This window comes from Pocillopora damicornis, chromosome 13 (assembly GCF_964200805.1).
Source record: "Pocillopora damicornis chromosome 13, jaPocDami1.2, whole genome shotgun sequence".
Classification (NCBI taxonomy): domain Eukaryota; kingdom Metazoa; phylum Cnidaria; class Anthozoa; order Scleractinia; family Pocilloporidae; genus Pocillopora; species Pocillopora damicornis.
The window spans coordinates 17,561,879-17,584,378 of record NC_142682.1 but is presented as its reverse complement, the minus strand read 5'-3'; the positions used below and the strand labels follow the sequence as shown (position 1 = coordinate 17,584,378).

Genomic DNA, 22,500 nt, shown 5'->3' with positions numbered 1-22,500 from the left:
TGGGAGTGACCAAGACAGAATTTCTCCTTACAACATCAAATATGATATCAACCAGACAAGTGATGAGAATAAAGAAAATATTAATTAGGAGATTATTAGTTGATCTAATACCAAATTCTCCAAAATAACATCACAAGAACTACTGGTATATGGCAGACAGTTCAGAGAATTACTGATGAGATCTTGGGAGTTAAAGGATTAAGGGTACAAATACCAATCTTTACCTTTGGATCTCCTTGAGCTGAGTCAAAACCAGCCGACACCAAAACAAGATCAGGATCAAACTGAAATAAATTTCACAAGCAACAAATACTCAGAGTGGTTTTCAATTTATCTAACAATCCAGGATTGCTAAGGTTGTGATGCCTTCAAAAATTTTATCTTTGGTTAAGAAGATTATGCACTCCCCATCCTAAACCAATCAAACAAAAGATGAACAATTGAAGCATTAAGTTAAACATATATTTATTTGAGTTCTTATTGGCACCATATTCTATTTATTTTGGCTCTGGTTGGCTAACATTTTAGTTATGAATAAAAACAACAAGAACCACCAACAATATTGTCGCGTTCAAAAGAACTTTAACCTCCAGTTACTGTAGTAATTTAACAATACTTTCCAGGATCACTGCCTGATGGCATACATATGATGGAAATAATGAACTATGTAAAAAATCTAGAGGAATGACACATCTCCAGACCAATGTGTTACCTCATAAGCAATAGGAAGTAAAATATGATGAAAAACGGCCAAATAATCAGCATCACCCATATGCTTCTGTTGATTAAAACATGAAACTTTTTCAATAAAAATTTACAAAAAACCAGTCACTTTTTTTTTTTAACCCTGATAGATAATCACTTCATACTCAATACAAAGCTTGGCTATCAAAAGAAAAGACTATTAAAATGTCAAAGATTATTTTTTTTAAAATTATGCTTTTCAAAAAATCCTGTTTAAATTCATTTGGTTTAACTTGTGTACACTTTAACTGGCTAAGAAAAAGCACACAATCTCCTCAACCGATTTGCAGTTTTCCCTGGCATCCTTTCAAACAAAGCTATTTAATAAAAATTTGAAATATGCTTGGCAGTTGTAATAAAGTGGATTTTGGGTTTATGAAAGTCATCTAAAAACCAGCTCTATTGAAAACAGAAATCTTCTTCATTTACCTCATTCCATGGTACATTCACAGTATACCCTTTGCCAGGTCCATTGCCAACAACATCAAAATTAGCAGAAGTAGAGAAAGGAAAAAACTGGGCATGATCGTATCGATGAATGGAAAAGTACAAAACACTAGAAGTAAACCATAAAAGATATTGAGAAACAAATTGAACAACTTTCTTTCTTATCTGATTGGTGTAGCACATAAAATCATGCATTTGAAAAATTATTACACCATGTTGTCTCAGCTAAGAAGGTATTAACAAATTGAAAGTATTTTCTATCAGAGCAAAAAACTCAAGAATGAGTTAAGGAGCTAATAACTGCTCTGCTTGCTTCTTAAAAGCAAATGCCAGTGACCACTCCTGATAAAATATCAAGCACCTCTGTCACTAACTGCAGAGTAATCATTATCATAATTAAGGTGAACTGCATGCCAGACTTTGCATTCAATTTAATCTTGTTTAACTTAACTAGCTTTTCCAAAGCTTTCAACTCAACTGCAGCTGTAACCCTTGCTTCCTCATGTAACACTATCTCAGTGAAGCCATTTCAGTGATACAGCACTGTATGTCAATTAGTCAACAGAAACTTGACGATACCTGGGATCAGATTCAAAGAGGTGTTGAGTGCCGTTGCCATGATGAATGTCCCAATCCACAATTAGAACCCTAAAAGTTAAATGATATAATTAATCCTTAAGTTAGCAAAAAATTTCTAATTGAAAATGATATTTGTGGCTATTCAAAATAATTCAAAAGTCTATTGGCCTGTACAATACTATGTTGGAAAATATGCTTATGCGGAGACATTTTACATCTGATAACAAGTCAGAGAGGCTAAGAGGTGAATCAGTGAAAAGCAGGTATATGTGCTGTCCACAAGATAACAAAGAATGATTGCTTTTTCATTCAACTAGTTGATAACACCTTTAAGTCTGATGGGCTGCTTCACCTTTCATTTGAAAAATTTACTTTGAATATTGTGTAGTTCCAGAAAAAATCCATACCCCCACCACGGAGGGAATTGGAAATTCCAGAGGGGTGGGGGGGTCAAAGTCCCAGGAAATTCCAGAGGGGATGGGGGGTAAGAGGCGAAATTTTCGTCCAGAGGGTAGGAAGTCGATCGACTTTCTTCGTATGTCAATTGGCGCCACTTACCTACTTTAGTGGGACGTTCTGAAGTTTAAGTTGTTAAATTACGATGCTTCTAACAGTTCTGTAGCCAAATAAAGTTTTATCCTTGTAGCGCTTTGGAACATAAATAACATCAAATAAAGAAGAGAATCACTTTGTTTTTCGAACGGAGCCGCCATTACTCGTTACCAGTCTCCAAAGATTACAACCAACAGGAGTAGTTACCTAGGGATTTTCCTCGGTCATAACACGTTTCGCGTTCGTAAAATTTACAAATAACTGTCTGATGCTGTTTTTTTTAAATTTAAGTTAAATCTCACAGATCGATCCTGCAGTCTCGTTTTTAGAGCGGTTCAAAAGACTCAAAACGTCTCACAGTCTCGAATTGTTTGCAAAGCCGTTTTGGGGTCTTAACATTGGTCTCGCAATTAAAACACTCAAAAAGTTTCGGACTCGCAAAAAAAAAACGCTGGTCTCGCCGTCTCGCAAAGTTTCGCATAAATTTACCATTTACTACCCCTTTTTGACTCCAGCCATCTCTTAATTTTGATCTGCACTGAGCTTAATTCTGTTGCATCATAATGTGTAGGAGACTTGATGATTTCTTTATGGCTTACTTGCTTACGATGTTACAATGAATGATAAGTACAGGCGTACCGTAGTCGAAAACAGTTGATAGTAACATTGAGAAACACAAGGATCCAGGGCTTTGTATATATGCGCGTGGGACTGGTAACTAGCCAAGGTTTGTTTATACTCAATCGGACGAAATTATCGACCCGCTGTTAACAAGAATCAATGCTTGTGTGAAGAAATTTTACATTAGAGGCTGGAATTTGGAAAGATGAGTTCAAAATAACTTACTGCTGACTCGGATTTCGCTTTTGCTCTCTTATTTATGACACAATTTTGTACAAATTTACGTTGATTAATGTGATTTCGAACGTTTCTATTTCAAGTGCACGCAATTTTCTCAGTACATTGTACAAACTTAACAGTTCAAAAGTTTTTTGTTGCGACTTGTACGGTTTTTTTCTCCTTTCGTGTACTGAAAATACTGTGTTAAATGTTGAAGGATAAGTATTGTATTTAAAAATAAAGCAAACGTTAAGTTTAAGCTAGTTAGCGACGTTTACCTTGCGCGTGTACGCCATCTCTCGAATATACACGCGACAAAATCACACGTCCCTCTTGTTTGTTGTTTGCTATGAGAAAAAAATATATTTCCAGGGGGTATAGGGGGTGGTAGAAAATTCTTTGGAAATTCCAGAGGGGTGGGGGGGCTACCACTGCTACCCCAAAATGGAAAATCCGAAGGGGTGGGGGGGTCCTATATGAAATTCCCTCCATGGTGGGGGTATGGATATTTTCTGGAACTACACATTCACATAAAATACATCTATGGCTAAACCGCTAATTGATGACAAACATGACAAGGTCTCTGGCCACATATTTGAAAAGTACAACATTTTGTTCAATACATATTTATGACAATTCACCCAATTATTACCTGTATAACACAATAAATTAATTCAACAGCCCATTGCCCAGTTCCTTTTCAATAAATACCTCTGCACATTCCATCTTTGTTGAGCTATTTTTGCAGCAACAGCCACATTGTTGAAAAAGCAGTAACCCATGGCAAACTCAGTGTCAGCATGATGCCCTGGTGGCCTGATGAAATGAAAAAAAATATAGAAAGATTTTGGATGAAGAGACTTAAGAGAAGGAGGGGAGGAGTTTAATGTGTAAACTGTTGGTAGTGACTCATAATTTTATGCAGAAACTACCTCTCAGTAAATAAAATCAAATTGACTTAGATGTTTTAATTGAAATCACTACATTTTGTAGTGGCCAAATAGAGTAATCTCAACCTTTTTAACCCTTAAATTCCCATGATTGACCAAGAGAGAACTACTTCTTATAATATTATAATATCAAGAAGACAAGCGATGCAATTAAAGAAAAAAAACAATTTGGGAATTAATTATAAATGATTGATCCAATACCAAATTCTCCATTTACCAAACTAACATCATGAGAATTTCTCCTTACTAACAATATTATTATAATATCAAGGAGACAAGCAAAGAGAATAAAGAAACATATCAACAAGGGAATAAATTATTAATAATTGATCCAATACCAAATTCTCCAAACAAACTAACATTGTAAGAATTGCAAGACAGGCAGTAAGGAGAATTACTAAAATGTGATCTTAAGGTCTACTGAGTAGTTGTCTTAGATATTTTCAGTTTCTGCCTCAGCACATTTTCTTGTGAATAGAAAGATTAGCAATTAAGAGAATATGGAATATGTTACATCAATTAAGATAACAACCTAAAGCTGACCTTTCCCATAATTCTCATCACTTGTTTGCAGGATTGTATATTAAAAGTTTTAGGAGACACAACACATTAATAACTTCCAGAAGTTTTAGGTTTACGCAACTTCAAAATCAAATTATTATGAATGGAATATATATTAATGTAGATGTAACACCAACCCATACTATAAAATACCTCAACATGAATACCTTACAATAGCCACTGCATTTTGAACCTAATTTAGAGAGAAAAAAAAAATTTTTTTTATGATAACACTGAATGCTAAATAAGACTAAGGTAAAAACTACAAAATAATGAGCCATCATTTCTTTCACCTTGTTTGTTGCAACAGCTTCCACCGCAGATAGTGTGCAACCACATGCAACACGAGCACTTTCACAAGCATGCTGTTAAAAACACAAGTAGACTTCCAATCAAAAGGCATAAATTGGTAAGGGAAAAAAATTTATCTCCAATACATTACCTGTATTGAAAATGATTCCAAAAAATATGAAAGGAGATATTATTTTATAATTACATACATACTAGATTAACCACATCAGCTGAAGACAACTAGCAGGGTTAAGTAGAAACACTTTGATCCATATCCAGAGTGATCACATTGTGAGACAAATAATAATAATTCTCTTTTGAAAGTGTTTTATTTACCACCATGACAAACCACAACCCTTTTCTTTAAAATTTTTAAACATGTAGTGAAATATCTGGTAAACCAGTCCTCACCTCACTCATGTAGACAGAGTCATAATCACAAGCCCCCATGTTGTACAGTTCCTCTTTGGTCATGGTCTGCGATGATATCATCTTGTTTACATGTTCTTTACTGTCAATGATAATGTACATTATGTAATGATGCATTTTTACAACTTGTTTAATGAATAAGCTCAGAGCTAATTAATCCATTCAATCATAATTGAACCGTCAGTCAGATTGGAGTGCACAGGCATTCACAAGCACATGCAGTTCACATTTTTTTTTTTTGCTGCCAGCAGTTTGCTTGCAGCTAGGATTCTTTTCAAGATTACACTGCAAGACTAAAAATGTTAACTTTTATTGGAAGCTTTGTTTTGGAACAAAAAAAATTCTGTACTGTAATATTCAATTATCTACTTCATAAAGATAATATTTAATTCATTAGAAATATTACTAGCATTTTGGAGATAATAGAAATTGCTATCTGATAGTGTACCTGTGTTGACTAAGCAGCTCTTCATCTGTAGCAAGTCGAGACTTGAGAAAATATAATATCAAACATGGTAATTATTATCAAATTTAAAAAATGAGCATGAAGTGACTTGCTTTCTCTGTCACATATGTTAATTGGCACTCCAACATCAAGCTGTAAATTAGTGAGACCATATACTTTATCTACTGTACATATTTATATGATTAAATATAAATCTAACTATTGTTAGTTTTGTAATCATTCCTAACAGTTCTCAGTTAGCGTTGCTTGCATACTTTGGTTGAAAATATATAATTTTCAACAATACAGGAAAGCAAGTGATCCCTTGTCAATGGAGTTGAAAGTCTCTTCAGAGCCAGATTTCAGAAAGGAATTAAAGTCACCTAAGTCTATTAATTAATTAAAAAAAAAGGGCAAATTGATCGGAGACTGCAGAAGCAGTTTGAATTATTTCCCTAACTTAGCACTGACAATAACATCTATAGGTCAAAATATATTAAAGTTCACACGGCAACCAGATGGACAATCAGACATAGTTTGATGCTACACTGGTTTGCAGATTTAATGAATGTAACCGAAGAAGTTACAATTCATAGACCCAACGTTTCGACACTCTTGTCTAGTGCCTTCAGGTCAATTGATTTACTTACTGGGATTTCCTGACACCTTTCCAGGAGACCATATTCCTTGTGTTTGTCATATGGCCGCTGTATTCTATCAGGAACCTCAGGATGAGTTCTAAAATAAAATGAAATTCAATACCTCATCCTATAATACAGTAGATTGTGAGCAGGTGAATATACTAAGCCAATAAACACCAGGTGGGTTATGCTACTAGGAGCTATCTATCTTGATTTTCCACAGGACAAAATGATTACAAGTAATTTTTACAACCCTGCATAAGATCAGCTAGACTATTCCATGTGTCTAATGGTTACCCCACTGGACTCTGGATCAAAGGCTTTGGTCTAGTTATTCAAACAAGAGGTTGTTGTTCAAAACCGCATCCTAAACAATCCTTAATTTTGTTAAATCTTTTATCTGAACATTTATTTTTGTGAACAGTGTCAAGAGGGCTAAAAGCTAACAGTGGAGGGACATCTGATAGAGAAAGGCTGAAGCCCACTGATTGCATAAAATGAGAGAGAGAGAGGCCCCCTAAATGCAATAACAGTATCATTCATTAGGCAAAATAATACAGCCTATACACACAAAAGAAAAATCAAATTCAATATTGCATCACTTACGCATCCCATTCATTAAAATGCTTTTTCATCCTTTCATCAAACACAATTCCAGTTCTGAAAGAGAGAAGTAATAAAAAAGAGTAATTAGGATTTTAGTGTTTGTACCATGATAGTCCATTAAAAATGCTATGGTCAGAGGTTTTGAACTGAAATGTCAGAGTAACAACACGCAGGTTTCCCTTGAAAAATAACAGTGAATGCTGAAAAAAACAGCACCTGTTCTTGATGGCAGTGAACAATTTTTAAATGAACAGTCTTAGAGTGGATAAAGTAGCTAGGGGTGGTTATATAAACGACTATTTGACTTTTCCATGTACTTAAAGGTACTAAGATCATTTTACTGAAACTCCTGTTGGCCTAAAAAGTTTACTCATATAGCTAGTAGGAGTCTGTAGCTCAGTCACATACATGACTTGCTACCCAGTCGGCCCATTGTTTAAAAAGAAATGATTCTCACAAATGAGCTGTAATTTAAGAAATTGCAGAAAAGAAGCCTGAAGAAATTCAGGTTTTGATGTAATTTGGACCTTTAGCTCCCAGATATGTTTTTAATTGGTGGTACTACAGAGTGAGTCATTAATAACATTTTAGAAAGGCTAAAGATAGTTATTGTTCTAAAGAGACTTAAAAACCCCCAAACTTTTTTTTTTTGAAGACTGGTCATGGCATATACTGTGAAGGCATGTTGAGTATCTATATGTTTTATGCAATGCAAGGAGGATTTTTTCTGTCAATTCCAACTGGCATTTACTCATTTGGTTTCCAAGAAATGGATAAAATTTCCTATAAATTTTTGAAGTAATGGCTAATAACTTACCTTTTGGCCATAACAGCTGACTCATTCATTATTTATAGCTGAGAATTGTAAGAAAAAGATTAGGTATAAAACCTTGAACACAAAATCCTAACTTAACAACTTCAAACAATACATGATCAATCCTACTTATGACCTTTTAACTCCTAGAAGTGATCAAAATGTAACTTCTCCCTAAAATATCCACACATTATCCAGCAAACAGGTAATGAGAATACTCAAACTTATCAGATAGAAGTCCTTATCTTGATCTACCAACAAATTCTCCTTACTAATTCACAAGGAAATTAGTTAAGGCATGGTGCAACTGATCTGGCAAGTGGCCAGTTAATTTAGACCGTGTTTGCAACTGTTCTTATTCCAATTTTTCCTAAGTTAAAAATTTGTCAAATTAGTTTGATTGTTAAATTATTTGTCCCATTCTATGATCAGAATCCAAAACAAAAGAAAACAAAAATAATCCCGGCTAGTATAAAAAGTTTTATACCCATGCATAAATGTTGTGGTTCAATTTTTCACTGTTCGGGCCGAGTAAATATTGAATTTCCAGCTGACTCTAAGGATGTTCGCATGGAACTGATCACAGACCAGACTTACTTTTAGCGTACAATTTGATCTTTTGTAAAACAAATGTAAGTCAGTGATACATATACTAGTTATGCTTGTAAGTGTCTAATTAATTCAAGCAAAGTGGGCAGCCCCACTTTACTTTTAGAACGATCGTGCGAGGTTAAAACCATAAATATGTATCAATTCCCGGTGTCCCCTGTTGCCAAGCAGGTAAGTATTATGTCATATTTACTTTCACTCCACCATTTAGCTCAACGAGAGGCAATTCGGAGAACTCGTGTGTGAAATGAGAAAAAACCTGATACCTTCACCCGTTGATTCAGGAAACGGAAAAACGCAACCTTTGTAAATTGGAGTTCCCGCCGTGCCGGACAAAGAAACCTTTCGTGGCCTCTCAAAGCACATTAAAGGTTATCAGAGATTGCGTGACGAAAAGTTCCCAGCATCCCCCTTCCTCTCAAATCCAAACGGAGAAATACTTTAATCTATGAGGACAAGATATATTATGCCTTTTTTTTTAAACCTTTTTCCATTGCAGAAAAAAAGCCTCTTTTTTTCCTTTTCTTCTCTCACCCAAACCCATCGTTTATTGATTACAGAAAGGTAAATGTTTCATTGAGGTGAGGAGAGGTGAGGAATAACATGTGAGCAGTCAGTACTTTGTCACGAGGATGCGGAAGAAATCGAAAGATGGCGGCCAAACGCGCTAAAGTTGAAGAAGATGAAGACCCTTCAGTTACAGTTTTTAGGGAGTATTTGAGGATAAAAACTGTTCAACCAAACCCGGACTATGGTGAGTGCATTTTGGAGAAAGGATTATTTACCTTCTATTCATTGAAATTCATGTGAAATGAACATTGCATAAATTTCTTGAATGGTTCGTACATCATCTTTACTATTTCAGATGGCGCCGTTCTTTTTCTTGAGAGGATTGCTAAGGAACTCGATCTCGCATTTAAATGTGTAAAGGTAGATATGCAGAATTTTCTGGCATGGAATAGTGCTGAATGAATTTCAAGTTAACAAATAATTGACATATCTTTTGATATACCAATGAGAGAACTCTTCACAAGACAATGGAATTTGCGTCATCACGGTGTGGCTCAGTTTTTTTCTTTTTAATGCTGTGAATTGAAATCCTCATCGGGGTATTTGGGTGAACGTTGTTTCTGCATGTGAAAACCCATGCCTTTTTAAATACCTAACACTCGGAAAAGGTACCCCAGGATCCATGTTTTATGTTCAAGTAATATAACAGAATATGGCAAAACATAACCCCTCTCCCTCCTCTTCTAAAAAGGTATTCTTTAAGTCCATCCTTGCTATGACCCCACCAGTAACTTTCCTTTACATCTACCAGCTGAATTTTGATATTTTGATTGATGATGCTCAAAGAGTTTGATGCCAAATCCATAATTAGTTGGTTTATTTTGATTTGATTTTGTTTTTCATTTATCTTATAGAATGCTGAGTCAGGTAAAGTTGTGGCAGTTGTCATTACTTGGAAAGGAAAAGAGCCTGATTTACCATCCATCATGTTAAACAGTCACATAGATGTTGTTCCAGTGTTTCCAGTAAGTTCCCTGACAGACACGATTTTAGCGGAGCTCGCAGAGCATAGCCCCATAATTATACAAAATAGTAGTAACCCATCAAGCTGAAAAAATTTGGATGTATGACCATACAACCGTATGACCATATGACCGTATGATAGTATGACCGTGTACAAGGTACAAGGTACTACTTTTAACACGCGCAGTCAACTGTACCGCAGGCATGCCAACGCCACAGCTTTGTTCAGTAGTCCAGTGGTCAGTGCACTGGGCTCCAAGCCAGACGACATGGGTTCTAGTCCTGGTTGGGGCAAGGCATTGTGCCCTTGAGACGTGCAGGAAAAAAAAATGCAAGCTCCACTTTTAGGCTTGGCTAAATCTATATATTATAGATTAACTGGGGTACTATATGTAAGCTCTTCTTGGTCTTAAGGCATATTGAGAAGAGTCTGTGATTTAATATCACCTTTCCTAGTGATTGCAAAGTTTTGTCTAGGTGAGCAAGTGCTCAGTTTGTTCCGGGTGAAAATTTTTGCAGCTGTCTTTGATTTTTATGGCAGGGAAGGCTGGGGAGAGAAATGAATTTGTATCAAGGGGTAAATGATGGTCAAAAGGAAAGAGAGGGGATGGGGAAGGGCCTTTTTCCCTGCTCCCTGCCCCCTGCCCCCTGCCCCCTGCCCCCTGCTTCCCATCACCCATTCTAACTCTAAATCAAACATGGCCAGTCAAATAAACAATTACGAGCTTGTGACGTGGTAATGCCTGCATTGCAGACCTTATTCTTAGAGGTGCGATATACTTTGCAAATAACTAACTGGTACATATTCTTGTAATTGGCAGAAGAAATAGGAAAAGTAATAAAAGGGGCCAGAACTCACCACTTTCAGTAAATTTATCATTTTATTTGTCTTATCACAGGAACACTGGACATACGATCCCTTCTCTGCCCACAAGACTGAAAATGGTGATATTTTTGCCCGTGGAAGTCAGGTTTGGAATCATGGGTTGTTGTTAATGCATAACTAAAATGATAGTATTGTGTTATATAAAACAAGTAGAAACTCAATTTTGTCTTCTCTTTTTTCCCAGGATATGAAATGTGTTGGCATCCAGTAAGTAAATGAAAATTGTTTGTGTACATTGTTTGATTGTTGTGTCTTACCTGAGAAGTGAGTGAATGCAGTTAAACCTGTATCAAGTGACACTGTATTACATGATCACCCTGTATTAAGCAATCACTTTCCAAGGTCACAAATTTTTCAACCCTTTATTACAATAAGTGTAACTTTCACATCTATTAAGTGGTTATGGTTGCCCTTTCCTGAGTTTCAATGGCGATTATAATTGTCTTTCACCTGTATTGAATGGTCACTTTGGAAACATCCAAATAAAACTAAGAATCATCTTTCAAGTAACATTTCATCTATGTTTATCTCCCAAAATCAATGTTAATAGTATTTTTTAGCAAGTTTTTGTTCACTAAGTGGTCAATCAGGGCATAAAATGGTTTTTTTTCATGGTTTTATTATGATACCCCAACTCCGCTGTGGAACCTGTTTTTTGGGTCAATCTATACTAATACTAGTCTACTACTATCTATACTATACTAATGCACTGTGATATGCTGCTAATACCAAAATAAACCATGCATTTTGGTTAAAGCAGAGATTATTTTTTGCGATGAGTATTATGTGACAAGTGTGCCAAAAATTGACTTTCATGTTGCAGAAGTGAGGTTTAAAGAGACCTTAACCCTTTAACTCTCAAGATCTGATTGTCAATTCTCCCCTCTAGCTGCTACACATTTCCTTGTAAATTGGTTATGAGAATTTGGTGTTTGATCAAGGTAATATCCTGTTCCTGATAAGTTGGAGTTTTCTCACAACCTGTTTCCCCAGATAATGTATGGACATTATAGGAAGATGTTACATGTTAATCACTTCTGGGAGTTAAAGGGTTCACACAAAATGGACATCGCCATAATCAAACAATCATTAAGTCACAGGCTTCTTAATTTAAAGAAGCCTTCCACGTAATCAAATACCCATTTGTTTGTGTGTTTGTTTGTTTTTAATAATAGGTACATTGAAGCAATAAGAAAGCTCCAATCACAGCAGTTTACCCCACGTAGAACAATTTATGTCACATTTGTTCCAGGTAAATCCTTTTTTTTTATTTCCATTACACACTTTTTATTAAAGCAAGTGATGAATCTGTATAACATTTTAAAATTTTACTCTTTTTCCCTCACTTTTGCTTTGCTAATTATTTAGATGAGGAGATTGGTGGAGTAGATGGAATGGAAAAATTTGTGGAAATGGATGATTTTAAATCTCTCAATGTTGGTTTTGCTTTGGATGAAGGTATGCAAAATCCAGTTATTGTTTAATATCTTTGCTTCAGTAGCTGCATGCTATAGAATTTTAATCAAATTTCAGCAATAATTTCCATTTTGTAATCTAGTTATTTGATTTTGCTCTTAGGGCTTGCAAACCCAACAGATGCATTCACAGTATTTTATGGGGAAAGATCTGTTTGGTGTAAGTGTCTTTTCTATTTGTAATTGTATATTTATGGTGTAGTAGTGATAATGACACATAGTTATCCATTGAAATAATTTAATAAATAAATTAAATATGTGAAAGTAATTATCATGACTTTTATTTAATGATCGAATAAAAGTCCTGACAGTTTGCTTACATTGGATTTTCCCAGAAGGTAGTATCTTAGCCCATCCAGTCTGCATTGCAGTCTTATCATTTAAGCTGAGTGGAAGTCAGAAGAAGAAAAGGGGTGAATGCAAACCAAAGATTTAGAGAAGAGAAGTGAAGAACAGTGTACTATAGAATATCTGAGCTCAGAAGGAGACTCTTGCTTCCCTTTTGTCTTCTTAATTATGTTGGTTTTAGTGCATGTCTTTGCATTACTGCATGTCAGTGATTACCAAAAGGCTCCAGCCTCTCCTGTTGGCTAAAATAGAAATGAATAAACAAATAAGGAATGCTATGCAAGCCAATTTCATCCTGAATCAAGCACACTCCAGACTAAACACTCACACTCACTGTATAACTTTTCATTTTCAGCACAGATAATAATGATTACTTAATATTGAATAATTAATTTTGTTACACAAAACAGGGTTGAAAGTTATTTGCAAAGGTCCTCCTGGTCATGGTTCCAGATTTGTGGAGGACACCGTTGGAGAGAAGATGGTGAGTCTTTGAATTGACAAGAAATGTTTTTAAAGGATAGGTTTCATTTATCCTATTGGATGTTTCCTTTCTGATTGCACCCCAGTCTGCTTAGTATGTAAATGAGCATCCAGTTATCGATTGTCATCCTCTTTGCACACAGGCTGGTACTCCAACCTTGAAAATTTGAATAAATTTTACAATGCAATGAATATTCTCTACTTTTAATTTTAGGACTTTTAATTATTGGTGTCTTGCTTGTTTTTGTTGTATTCATTTAGTTTTGGATTTTTGAAAACAGTAGCTTCAAGAAATCAAACCAAACAACTGAACCCATAAATTACATTTGGGTTTCTATTTTGAATTACAGTGCAAGATTGTACAGTCCTTTATGTCTTTCAGAGAAGAACAGAAGAAAAGGTATGAAAATTCAAATCTCACCCAGATATCAACTTAATTAGTAAGCAAGCATTTTATTTATTACTAATTGCTTTTTGTTTCAAATGGAGGTGGCCTCCATTTACCATTTGTGACTGATTAACAACTATCCTTAAAAAATGCCTATAAGTAGTGTCCCTAGATGATCTTAGTATCAAAAAACAGATGTATTAGGGATGTTTAACCCTTAACTCTTAGATCAAATTTGTAATTCTCCTAAATGTCAACCATACAATTCTTATAATGTTAGTTCAGAGAAGTTAGTATTGGATCAACTTATTATCTCCAAATTGATATTTTTCTTTATTCTTATCACTTATCTGATTGACATTGTATTGATATTGTAAGGAGAAATTCTGTCTTGGTCACTCATGGGAGTTAAAGGGTTAAACTGAGGTGTGAGTATGGTTTAACTTTTCAATACATTGTTACCTCTGGGAGAAGTATTCATTAAACACTGAAAATTTTGCTTCATTACTACTTGGTATTCAAATTTTGCATGCTTGACATCACGTAATAGTTTCAAATGATGATCTAAGTTAATTGTTTACCCGAGTTAGTTGTCTGGGGAGTTGAAAGTGAGTTAAAACTATCTAAAATTTGCTCAGGTTGAACTCCAATCCTGATCTGAAGCTTGGTGATGTAACTACAGTGAACTGGACAATCACTGAGGTGAGTGTTTTGGACCTTCTCGTTTTTTTTTTTTTTTTAATTTTGGAAGGGAGCTGCATAGCAATATTGTTGTTTCTTCATTTTCAAGAAGGGGGGAGGGGGTTAGGAATTCTAAATTTGAATTAAAAGTTTACCAGGGTGGAGAGGCACCAGAGTGTCAAGAATGAACCAAAAAAAGAGAGAAGACTAGAGTAGTTTTGCACAACTTTCCTAGAATGTGGCTGATTTATCCCCCTCCTTATTCTTGCTGTTGGCATGCACATCTATTTGTTATTTAAAAGTAACTTGATTTCCCTGCAATGTGGTAATATCAGTTGAAAATTACAGTAAGCAAAATGTGTGCATTGCTTTTTCAAGGGTGGAGTGCAAGCTAACGTCATTCCAGCAGAAATGTCTGCAGGTAAAGTTGAACTAACCCTCAACACTCTAGGAGTGATAAGCATCTAATTTCTCTCAACAGTACCACTCCTTTACTGGTAATCAAACATTAAGGTCATGAGAATAAAAGATATGATCAGAATCCCAAGAAGTTCTTGATTGTTAGACAAATTCTCCTAAGTAGTACCATAGGAAATCTGTAGAGGACAGTAGGGAGAACTTGCATACTGATGTAAGGGTGTAAAGGGTTAATGAATCACTCGAAATTTCAGCTTTGAAACTCTTTATGGTGGCCAATTTACATTATCAACTCAGTTGATAATACTAAATTACCCTGAAATAAACCTGTGTCTGGATTACATAAATTTTCCTTCCCTCAAAGCTGACAACTTTGAGTTCTCACCTCCTATGAGACATGGCAAGAATAATCTCTTTCTATTAAGCCCCGTTTTGAACAATTTTATTGTATTAATGTCCAATTTTTGTCTTCCTCTACCAGTGTTTGACATCAGAGTCACCCCAACAATGGACTTTGTGGTATAGTACAGTTCATCTCATTGTGGTATCAATTTATTGCTTGTAAACTGTGTTGTTGTAATTCCATTGATGATTTTTTATCTGTCTTGTAGGAACTTGAGAACAAAATAAAGCTGTGGTGTAATGAAGCAGGAGAAGATGTATCATATGAATTTTTACAGGTACAAGGCTCCGAGGAACCCTGTTATAGTATAGCAAGGTCACTGGTCACTTCTCTCAGGAGGGGTGGGGTGGTGGGGGTCCTTTTCCAATAACTTACAAGTATTTGGTAATAAACAGTCACATCTAGGTACCAAAGAGATGCGATGGAAGGATCCTTCCCCTCTTTTCTGGTTACGCCCTATGTTACTGTAGAAGAAGCATAAAACGTACGTTATATTATTTACTAAATCTAACATTTGTATTGTTAAATGTTTCTGTTCTTTCTTCTTTCAGAAAGCAAATAACTACAATTTGACACCGACCACTGAAGATGACCCTTGGTGGAAAGCCTTCAGTACCACGTGCAAGAAAATGTCAGTTTTCAACCACGCCTTATGTTGTTTTGTTAAAGGACTCAATCAATAAATCTTCTCATAAAATTTTCCTTGGCAAATAAAAAGTAAAGGAACGAAAACTTTTGCAACCAATTCCAGAAGAGAATAAGAAAAACATTTGCTCTCAGTGATATACTCGCTGGCCTTTGCGTTACTCCGCTGGTTTTTAGATCGACCGGTCCGGAAATGTATACCATATCTCAATTTCTTACTTAATTTTGTTTGCTTATTTTCTTTCTCAGGAACATGAAAATAGAGAAAGAGATTTTCCCTGCTGGAACTGATAGCCGTTTTTTACGCGAGGTACAGTCCTTAAACCAGCAAGAAATACTGAACCCTTTTCACCCCAATATCAGTATACGTATTCTCCATACTGTTAATCGTACATTTCTTAAGGTGTTGACAAGGAGAATTTGTTTAACAATCAAGACCTTCTTTAGTTGGTGATCATTTCCTTCATTCTTGTCACCTTTATGTGTAACTCAGAGGAGATATTGTAAGGAGAAATTAGGTGTTAGTCTCTCTTAGGCGTGAAAGGGTTAAGAAGAACGTTTATCTACTCTTATTGACTAATTAAGAAATTGTATCACCAAACTTTTATACTTTTTTCCCTGAATGTTTTTTTGTTATGAAACGTTCAGCTAACTTCGATACTACAACCCCCAAAAGTGACTAGCATCTAATTTCTCTTCACCCCCGAATCAAACATTAAGGTCACGAAAATAAAGGAAATGATTGCCGATTAAAGAAGCACTTGGTTGTCAAAGAAATTCTCCTTGTCAGCACCTGAGGAAATGTATGAAGAGTAGTTTGGAGAAAATGCATACTGATGTTTCAGCGTAAAGGGCTAATTTCTTCATTGTCTTCATCAACAATGACATTTACTGATGTCGCCTTTGACTTCTACATTGACAACGACACTGAGTGAAAGCGACTTTGACCGTTTTGACATGACATCGACTTTCGTATTGACTCATCTTCTGACATTTAAACTGACACTATAGGTACACTTCAGTTGCCCTGCTTAATAATTTTTTAATGTGTTTTCCATCTTCACAGCTGGGTCTTCCCGCAATCGGTTTCTCGCCAATGAACAACACACCGATTCTTCTCCATGACCATGATGAATTCCTAAACGAGAAAGTTTTTCTCCACGGAATAGAAATCTATTGCGAGTTGTTAACAGCCCTGGCAAATGTGCAACCATTTTGAACTAGAAGATTACGTAACTAGACGCATATTTGCGTTCACTCGGGCTTTCTGTTGGAAAGAAACTTTGTTTTTTTCTATGTGCCTAAGTTTTTTTTGTGCAATTATTAGTTTATCCTGTAACTGTTTTGTGTCTGATTTTGCACCGCGAAAGCTCCTCTTCGTCCACCACTACACCATGTGCTCATCAGTCAAAAGTCGCGCATACGTCAAAGTCAAAAGGTTGCGCATGCGTGATGAGGACTTGGCTACGTTTTGCCCAATTTATAACTCGGGAAGCCCGAGTAATAAAAATAAAGAGATGATATCACAACGATTTATTTGAAAGGAGAGAAGATGATTGATTTCGCGAATGTCTTAGATTCGTCCCAAACAACGACAGATGCTTGCACGCCCGTTTCTGAACATTCTAAGTTTTGTAGATGCTGTCATAAAACATATTTTACATCTCGCATCTCAGCTTTAAAAAATCTGGTATCCCTCATCCCGCCTCGATTTTAAGCCTTATCTCGCTTCCCGCATCCCGCATTCCGCAAAACCGATGTTGGACCCTCCACAAATTCCGGTTCGTTTTACGCGGGCTGGCTTTTACCGTTGTTCTACCCTGAATGTCAGTGGTCCTATATTCATGGATTAAAAACTGGAAATGGAGTATCTAACGCTTGAAAAGATTTTACAGCTTGACGATTCTTCAGATTTGCTGCATATTAATAACCGTCAGTGAACATCACTCGCCGTCACAAGACATCAGTCACCGTCATTAGGCCTTGTTCGCTGTCATTAGCCATCAACATCACCAACTAAATTTTCGCTGAGAGAAAGGATAATACTGGAAATTGAGAACTCGTCTTCAGGGTTCTTTCGGCTTTTTCAATATTCTCGTCCCCAGAACCCACAGGTCCTTGGGGAGGCGTAGGGCTTCGTGATGAGATTGAATGGATTTTGAATCTCATTTCCGGTGACAGCTTTCAATTTCTGAAATCTCTTTTTCTTTTTTTCCTATTTTTCTAAAATTTTCGCGGACTTTCTGGGTCGTTCTGTGCTGCAAAATTTTGACCTTCTTGACTGTGCAGACTAGAAATTTCCATAAGCTTCTAGAGCAGTTTGAAACTTGATTCCTACAGACTTTTCGTTCTGTAGCCCTTGCTTATTTTAGAAAGTAGTGTAAGTCACCAGGAATAACTCAATTGTGTAATGTTTCTATAATGAGGTCGTCTTGAAAGGTTCTAGAATTTGTATCTGAAATTATATAAATGCAACTTCCATTAACTGTGTAAGTTAACAGTTTTAAACAATCCGCTGTCACAGTGCGTGTCTGACTACAAAGCAAGACCAGCGTGGACTGTTGTACTCTGTGGTACTACGTACCTTAGGGGTGAGTTGATAACTATGTTACACCGTACAACTGTTTGAATCATATCCCTTCAACTCTTCCATTCTTGGCCTGCGAGTAACCCTTCTCAAAGCTATTTAACCGTAACATTCTGAGATTTTGTATCTTCTCCGATTATTTCGGAAATTTATTGAGTTCACTGAAAATAATATTTTGGAATCAGTTGATTGGTATTTCGGTACTTGAGGTATACATATGTACAAAGTAAGATAAATATTTGCCACCTCAACAAATGGCTAAGTTCAAGAGGCATTTTTCTTGAAGCATTTTAAACCGAAAGGAACGCACACTTGATCTTTGATTTAAGACTTCCGGTTTTTCCAGGCAGTGCACGTACAGCTGAAAATCTACACATTCCATCATTCCAGAAAATTCTGCAAGGAAGCAAAGAGCTGGGTAGGAACCTGACGTCATGTTACCTTTTATGGCATGTCATGGCTGACCGGTGACAACCGGCTCACTATCTTCGTAAACGGCCACGTGAATTTCGTTTCACTCAAGAGTTGTGACCCAGTTGGGTTCATCGAGTGAATTTTTTACTCTATAGGTCTTTACTATCAATCTACAGGGGAAAGATGTCTGTTGTAGGGTTTGATGTTGGAAATGAGTCATGTTATATTGCCGTGGCTCGTGGGGGAGGCATCGAGACTATCGCGAACGAGTTTAGCGACAGATGCACACCGTAAGTTATATAATGCTTATAAATCATTGAAGAAATCTATGCAATAGTCCCTTTTTCCTTACGCACCCAAAGTATCGAATTATTACTGATTTTTATTCGAAATTTACTTACAAACCGTGTGATCAATTCACTCCCTGCTCTTGAAGTGTGAGAGTTAGTTGAAGCATTGTGTGAACTGAACTTGATTAACCTTTGTACGAATCAAAATTTTGGGTGAAGACTTGCGGACTTTTTTTATGCCCTATAGGAGTGTGGTATCGCTTGGGGAGTCCTTGAGGAGTATTGGAGTTGAAGGTAAAAATCAGGTAAAGCTGAAAGTTGTAATTTTTCTGTTTCGTTAGTGAATCGTTTGGTGAAACCAAGTTTTCCTAAAGTTGAAATGTACCGATTCTGTCTTTTTTAAACGAAGAAATCGTGATATCTTTTTATACTCACGATATCCATATGAATTAACAGATGATATTCAATTTGAAAAGTACTGTGAGCCAGTTCAAGCGGCTTATCGGTAGGAAATTCAGTGATCCTGTCGTCGAAGATGAAAAGAGAAGACTGCCTTGCCAGCTTGTAGAAAACCCGGGAGATTGCATTGGTGTAAAGGTAAGATTCAAACCTCGAAAAAATTCCTTTTCGCAGTTGAGATCTTCACTGGCAAGGAATTAAACTTTTGCTTCACAATTGTGGAAAGGGTATGTTTTTCCTATATCTTTAAGAGGATTAACTTTTTCCTTATGATAATGAGGTTTTCAATCAATGTATGCATGTGATATTCCACACGCAATACACATGTGTAAGATTCTTGTAGATTTAGCTTGTGTATAGAATATTTTAGATATTTAGGTTATACAGCAACAGCAGCAATTTCGATTGTTCCAAGTTGTGCCTGGAATAGCGCCAATATCTTTGCAAGAAATTGTTTTCTGATAGATTGGTTTGTGCCGTGATCATTGTATTCTCATTTGAATAACTATACTATTTAATGCAGTTATGTGGATCAATGTTGCATTCAGATATTTTGTACTTTCAACTCTGGAACACTACTTTCCATGTTACTCTTAATTTCATAAAATTATTTAAGAACAACTGAAAACTTATCTAAAGAAAACATTTCTTGGAAATGAAATTCTCAGAAAACAGGAATTCCTGAATTGTTTCTTATTGTTGCAGTTGCGTTATCTGGGGAATGAGGAAGTGTTTTCACCGGAACAGATTATGGCCATGCTCCTGACAAAACTGAAGACTATTTCTGAGAAAGAATTATCCACTAAAGTTACAGACTGTGTTGTTTCTGTGAGTACTTATGTTGTTCTAAATTTTTTTTGCTTTGTAAAACTAAGATTTAACAAAAAATATTACATCATAGTGCATTTGCGAACGAGTAAAATGAAATTGAAATAAAGAATGGCACTGAAACATTTAGAAGTTTATTACTTGGGTGTCATAAGTGACTAGCTTTCATTCACTTTACATGTGAGTTTGTAGAACTAATAGGGTTTGTACAAGCCACAATACTTGTAGTTATATTGTACTCCTTGCTAAACCACTTCTAACTCATCAGACTTCAAATTTTTTGTTTTTTATTGATAAAAAATGAAAATGAAAGATAATCATACTAGATGTCAGAAACATGACAGGGAACAGAGCACAGTATTAAGAACTGCAAATGACTAACTTGAAAAAATTAGTTTAAATGTAAACTCCATGACCTAGAGATTGTATTAATCCTTAAACCATCATGACTGACCAGCACATAATTTCTCCTCACAATATCAGTGTAATATTAACCCTTTAACTCCCATGAGTGACCAAGACAGAATTTCTCCTTACAATATCAATAGAATATCAAGCAGACAAGTGATGAGAATGAAGAAAAGTATAGGTTAGGGGATTATAAGTAGATCCAATACCAATTTCTCCAAGCTAACATCACAAGAACTGTATAGCAGACAGTTAAGAGAATTACTTATGAGAGCTTGGGAGTTAAAGGGTTAAGAGAGAAATAATGAGATTAGAGGAAATTATAAATTAGGGGATAATTTGTTTATCCAATATCAAATCTTCTGAAACAGCACTATAAGAATTGTACTACTGACAGTGAGGAGAATTGCTCTGAGATCTTGGGAGTGAAGGGGTTAACCCTTAAACTCCCAGAAGTGATTGACATATAACTTCTCCCTATAAGATCCTTTCATTGTCTAGCAAAGAGGTAATTAGAATACTTAAGCCGATCAAGTAGAGGTTGTTTTCTTGATTTAACACCAAATTCTCGTGACTTATTTAAAAGGAAATGTGTAGCAGCTAGAAGGGAGAATTAACAATCACATCTTGGAAGTGAAAGGGTTAAGTATCCAGAAACTTGTAGTGAGCTCTAGTCAGTGGCAGTTTATTGTTCTGTTGTTCTGACCTCAAAGGGCACACAGAGAAGATTGTTATTAAAAGTATTTTGCTGAAATCAGCAGAAGAGAATTTCTCTGAAATGCCTTGTAGTATTCACTGCTGCCACACACCTATTGGTTGGCACATTTGTAATTAAGGATAAAAAGTCAGTAGTTAAAAGATTTATTTTTGTCAGGTTCCCTGCTATTATACAGACAGGCAAAGGAGAGCAATGGTGGACTCAGTCGCTATGGCTGGACTGAACTGCCTCAGACTCATGAATGACACCACGGCAGGTAAATTTCAAATCAGGAAAAGCTAAATTATCCTGGTTGGTCTCTAAATATTTTCTTTTAACATTCATTGGGAGAATTTATTGAATATACACACACGTTCTCAGGGGTAATCAGTTCCTGATCCATGTGAATTTTGTACAATGATAAATGTGAGGATATGGGGAAGTGAAATTTAGTATTTATCATCTAACTCTAACCCCTCTATCCACTTGCTACAACTTTTCTTCCTTTTTTCTTTTTTTTCCTTTTTTTCCAGTTGCCCTGGCTTATGGTATCTATAAACAGGATCTACCAACTGATAAACCTAGAAATGTGGTGTTTGTTGATATGGGTCACTCCTCAGTTCAGGTTTCTGCCTGTGCATTCTTGAAAGGACAGCTCAAGGTTTGTTTCATCTTGGTACAAAGGATTCTGGCTCTTACTCCTTAATGTGTGATGACATCAACCTTATGTGTGGATGGGGACTTTACAGTACAACCCACTTAAAAGTGCATTTGCATGTAAAAAGTATTGGTTTTATCTGTCTTGATGAAAACTCTTATTTTTAAATTCCTACAGGTGCTTGCCACAGCTGCTGATCCAAACTTGGGGGGTAGAAATTTTGATGAACTTTTGAAAGATCACTTTGTGGAAGAGTTCAAGGTAATACAATGATCTTTATCAGAGTACCGTAATTTCTGGTCGTTTACTCACATGACAAATTTCCTACACTGGCCGATTATTGTATACTGCAAAAAAAAAAGTCATCAGATTACCCGCATTGGTGGATAACC

General features: G+C 35.9%; 3 protein-coding genes and 1 long non-coding RNA gene across 8 annotated transcripts in view; 2 read left to right on the top strand and 2 right to left on the bottom strand.

The window, feature by feature from the left end:
- LOC113673275 (protein deacetylase HDAC6) overlaps positions 1-8,896 on the bottom strand; it is a 14,770-nt gene extending 5,874 nt beyond the window's left edge. For 2 of the 5 annotated variants that reach the window (XR_016182214.1, XM_089191367.1), the window contains exons 1-13: positions 8,775-8,896; positions 7,903-7,940; positions 7,086-7,139; positions 6,489-6,576; positions 5,842-5,882; positions 5,376-5,475; positions 4,967-5,038; positions 4,841-4,866; positions 3,874-3,978; positions 1,771-1,839; positions 1,174-1,300; positions 713-778; positions 225-284 (exon numbers count right to left, since the gene is read on the bottom strand). Coding sequence is in view for 3 of the 5 variants with exons in the window: in XM_089191367.1 (XP_089047493.1) it covers positions 225-284; positions 713-778; positions 1,174-1,300; positions 1,771-1,839; positions 3,874-3,978; positions 4,841-4,866; positions 4,967-5,038; positions 5,376-5,475; positions 5,842-5,882; positions 6,489-6,576; positions 7,086-7,139; positions 7,903-7,931 (837 nt within the window). In the remaining 2 variants the exon portion in view is untranslated. Of the gene's footprint in view, positions 1-224; positions 285-712; positions 779-1,173; positions 1,301-1,770; positions 1,840-3,873; positions 3,979-4,840; positions 4,867-4,966; positions 5,039-5,375; positions 5,476-5,841; positions 5,883-6,488; positions 6,577-7,085; positions 7,140-7,902; positions 7,941-8,701 lie in introns of all 5 variants that reach the window. The other 3 variants (XR_016182215.1, XM_089191369.1, XM_089191368.1) reach the window with 2 other exon arrangements.
- On the top strand, positions 8,878-17,310 carry LOC113673272 (aminoacylase-1). Its single transcript, XM_027189659.2, has 17 exons — positions 8,878-9,262; positions 9,374-9,438; positions 9,933-10,043; positions 10,941-11,012; positions 11,112-11,134; positions 12,103-12,179; positions 12,296-12,385; positions 12,506-12,562; positions 13,161-13,234; positions 13,584-13,633; positions 14,260-14,323; positions 14,681-14,723; positions 15,201-15,238; positions 15,331-15,399; positions 15,674-15,753; positions 16,017-16,077; positions 16,834-17,310. The coding sequence occupies exons 1-17, from the start codon at positions 9,160-9,162 to the stop codon at positions 16,984-16,986; spliced, it is 1,230 nt and encodes a 409-aa protein (XP_027045460.2). The 5' UTR covers positions 8,878-9,159; the 3' UTR covers positions 16,987-17,310.
- Positions 13,662-17,879, bottom strand: LOC149035756 (uncharacterized). The gene is made up of 2 exons (XR_016182217.1): positions 17,739-17,879; positions 13,662-15,586 (listed from the first exon to the last, which is right to left on the bottom strand). It is a non-coding gene; the product is annotated as an uncharacterized LOC149035756 (long non-coding RNA).
- A 158-nt stretch (positions 17,880-18,037) lies between these two features.
- Positions 18,038-22,500, top strand: part of LOC113673274 (97 kDa heat shock protein) — a 16,964-nt gene continuing 12,501 nt past the window's right edge. The window contains exons 1-8 of the mRNA XM_089191364.1: positions 18,038-18,358; positions 18,701-19,058; positions 19,306-19,363; positions 19,515-19,655; positions 20,223-20,345; positions 21,628-21,727; positions 21,984-22,111; positions 22,286-22,369. Of these exons, the coding sequence (XP_089047490.1) occupies positions 18,952-19,058; positions 19,306-19,363; positions 19,515-19,655; positions 20,223-20,345; positions 21,628-21,727; positions 21,984-22,111; positions 22,286-22,369 (741 nt within the window). The 5' untranslated portion in view covers positions 18,038-18,358; positions 18,701-18,951. The remainder of the gene's footprint in view (positions 18,359-18,700; positions 19,059-19,305; positions 19,364-19,514; positions 19,656-20,222; positions 20,346-21,627; positions 21,728-21,983; positions 22,112-22,285; positions 22,370-22,500) is intronic.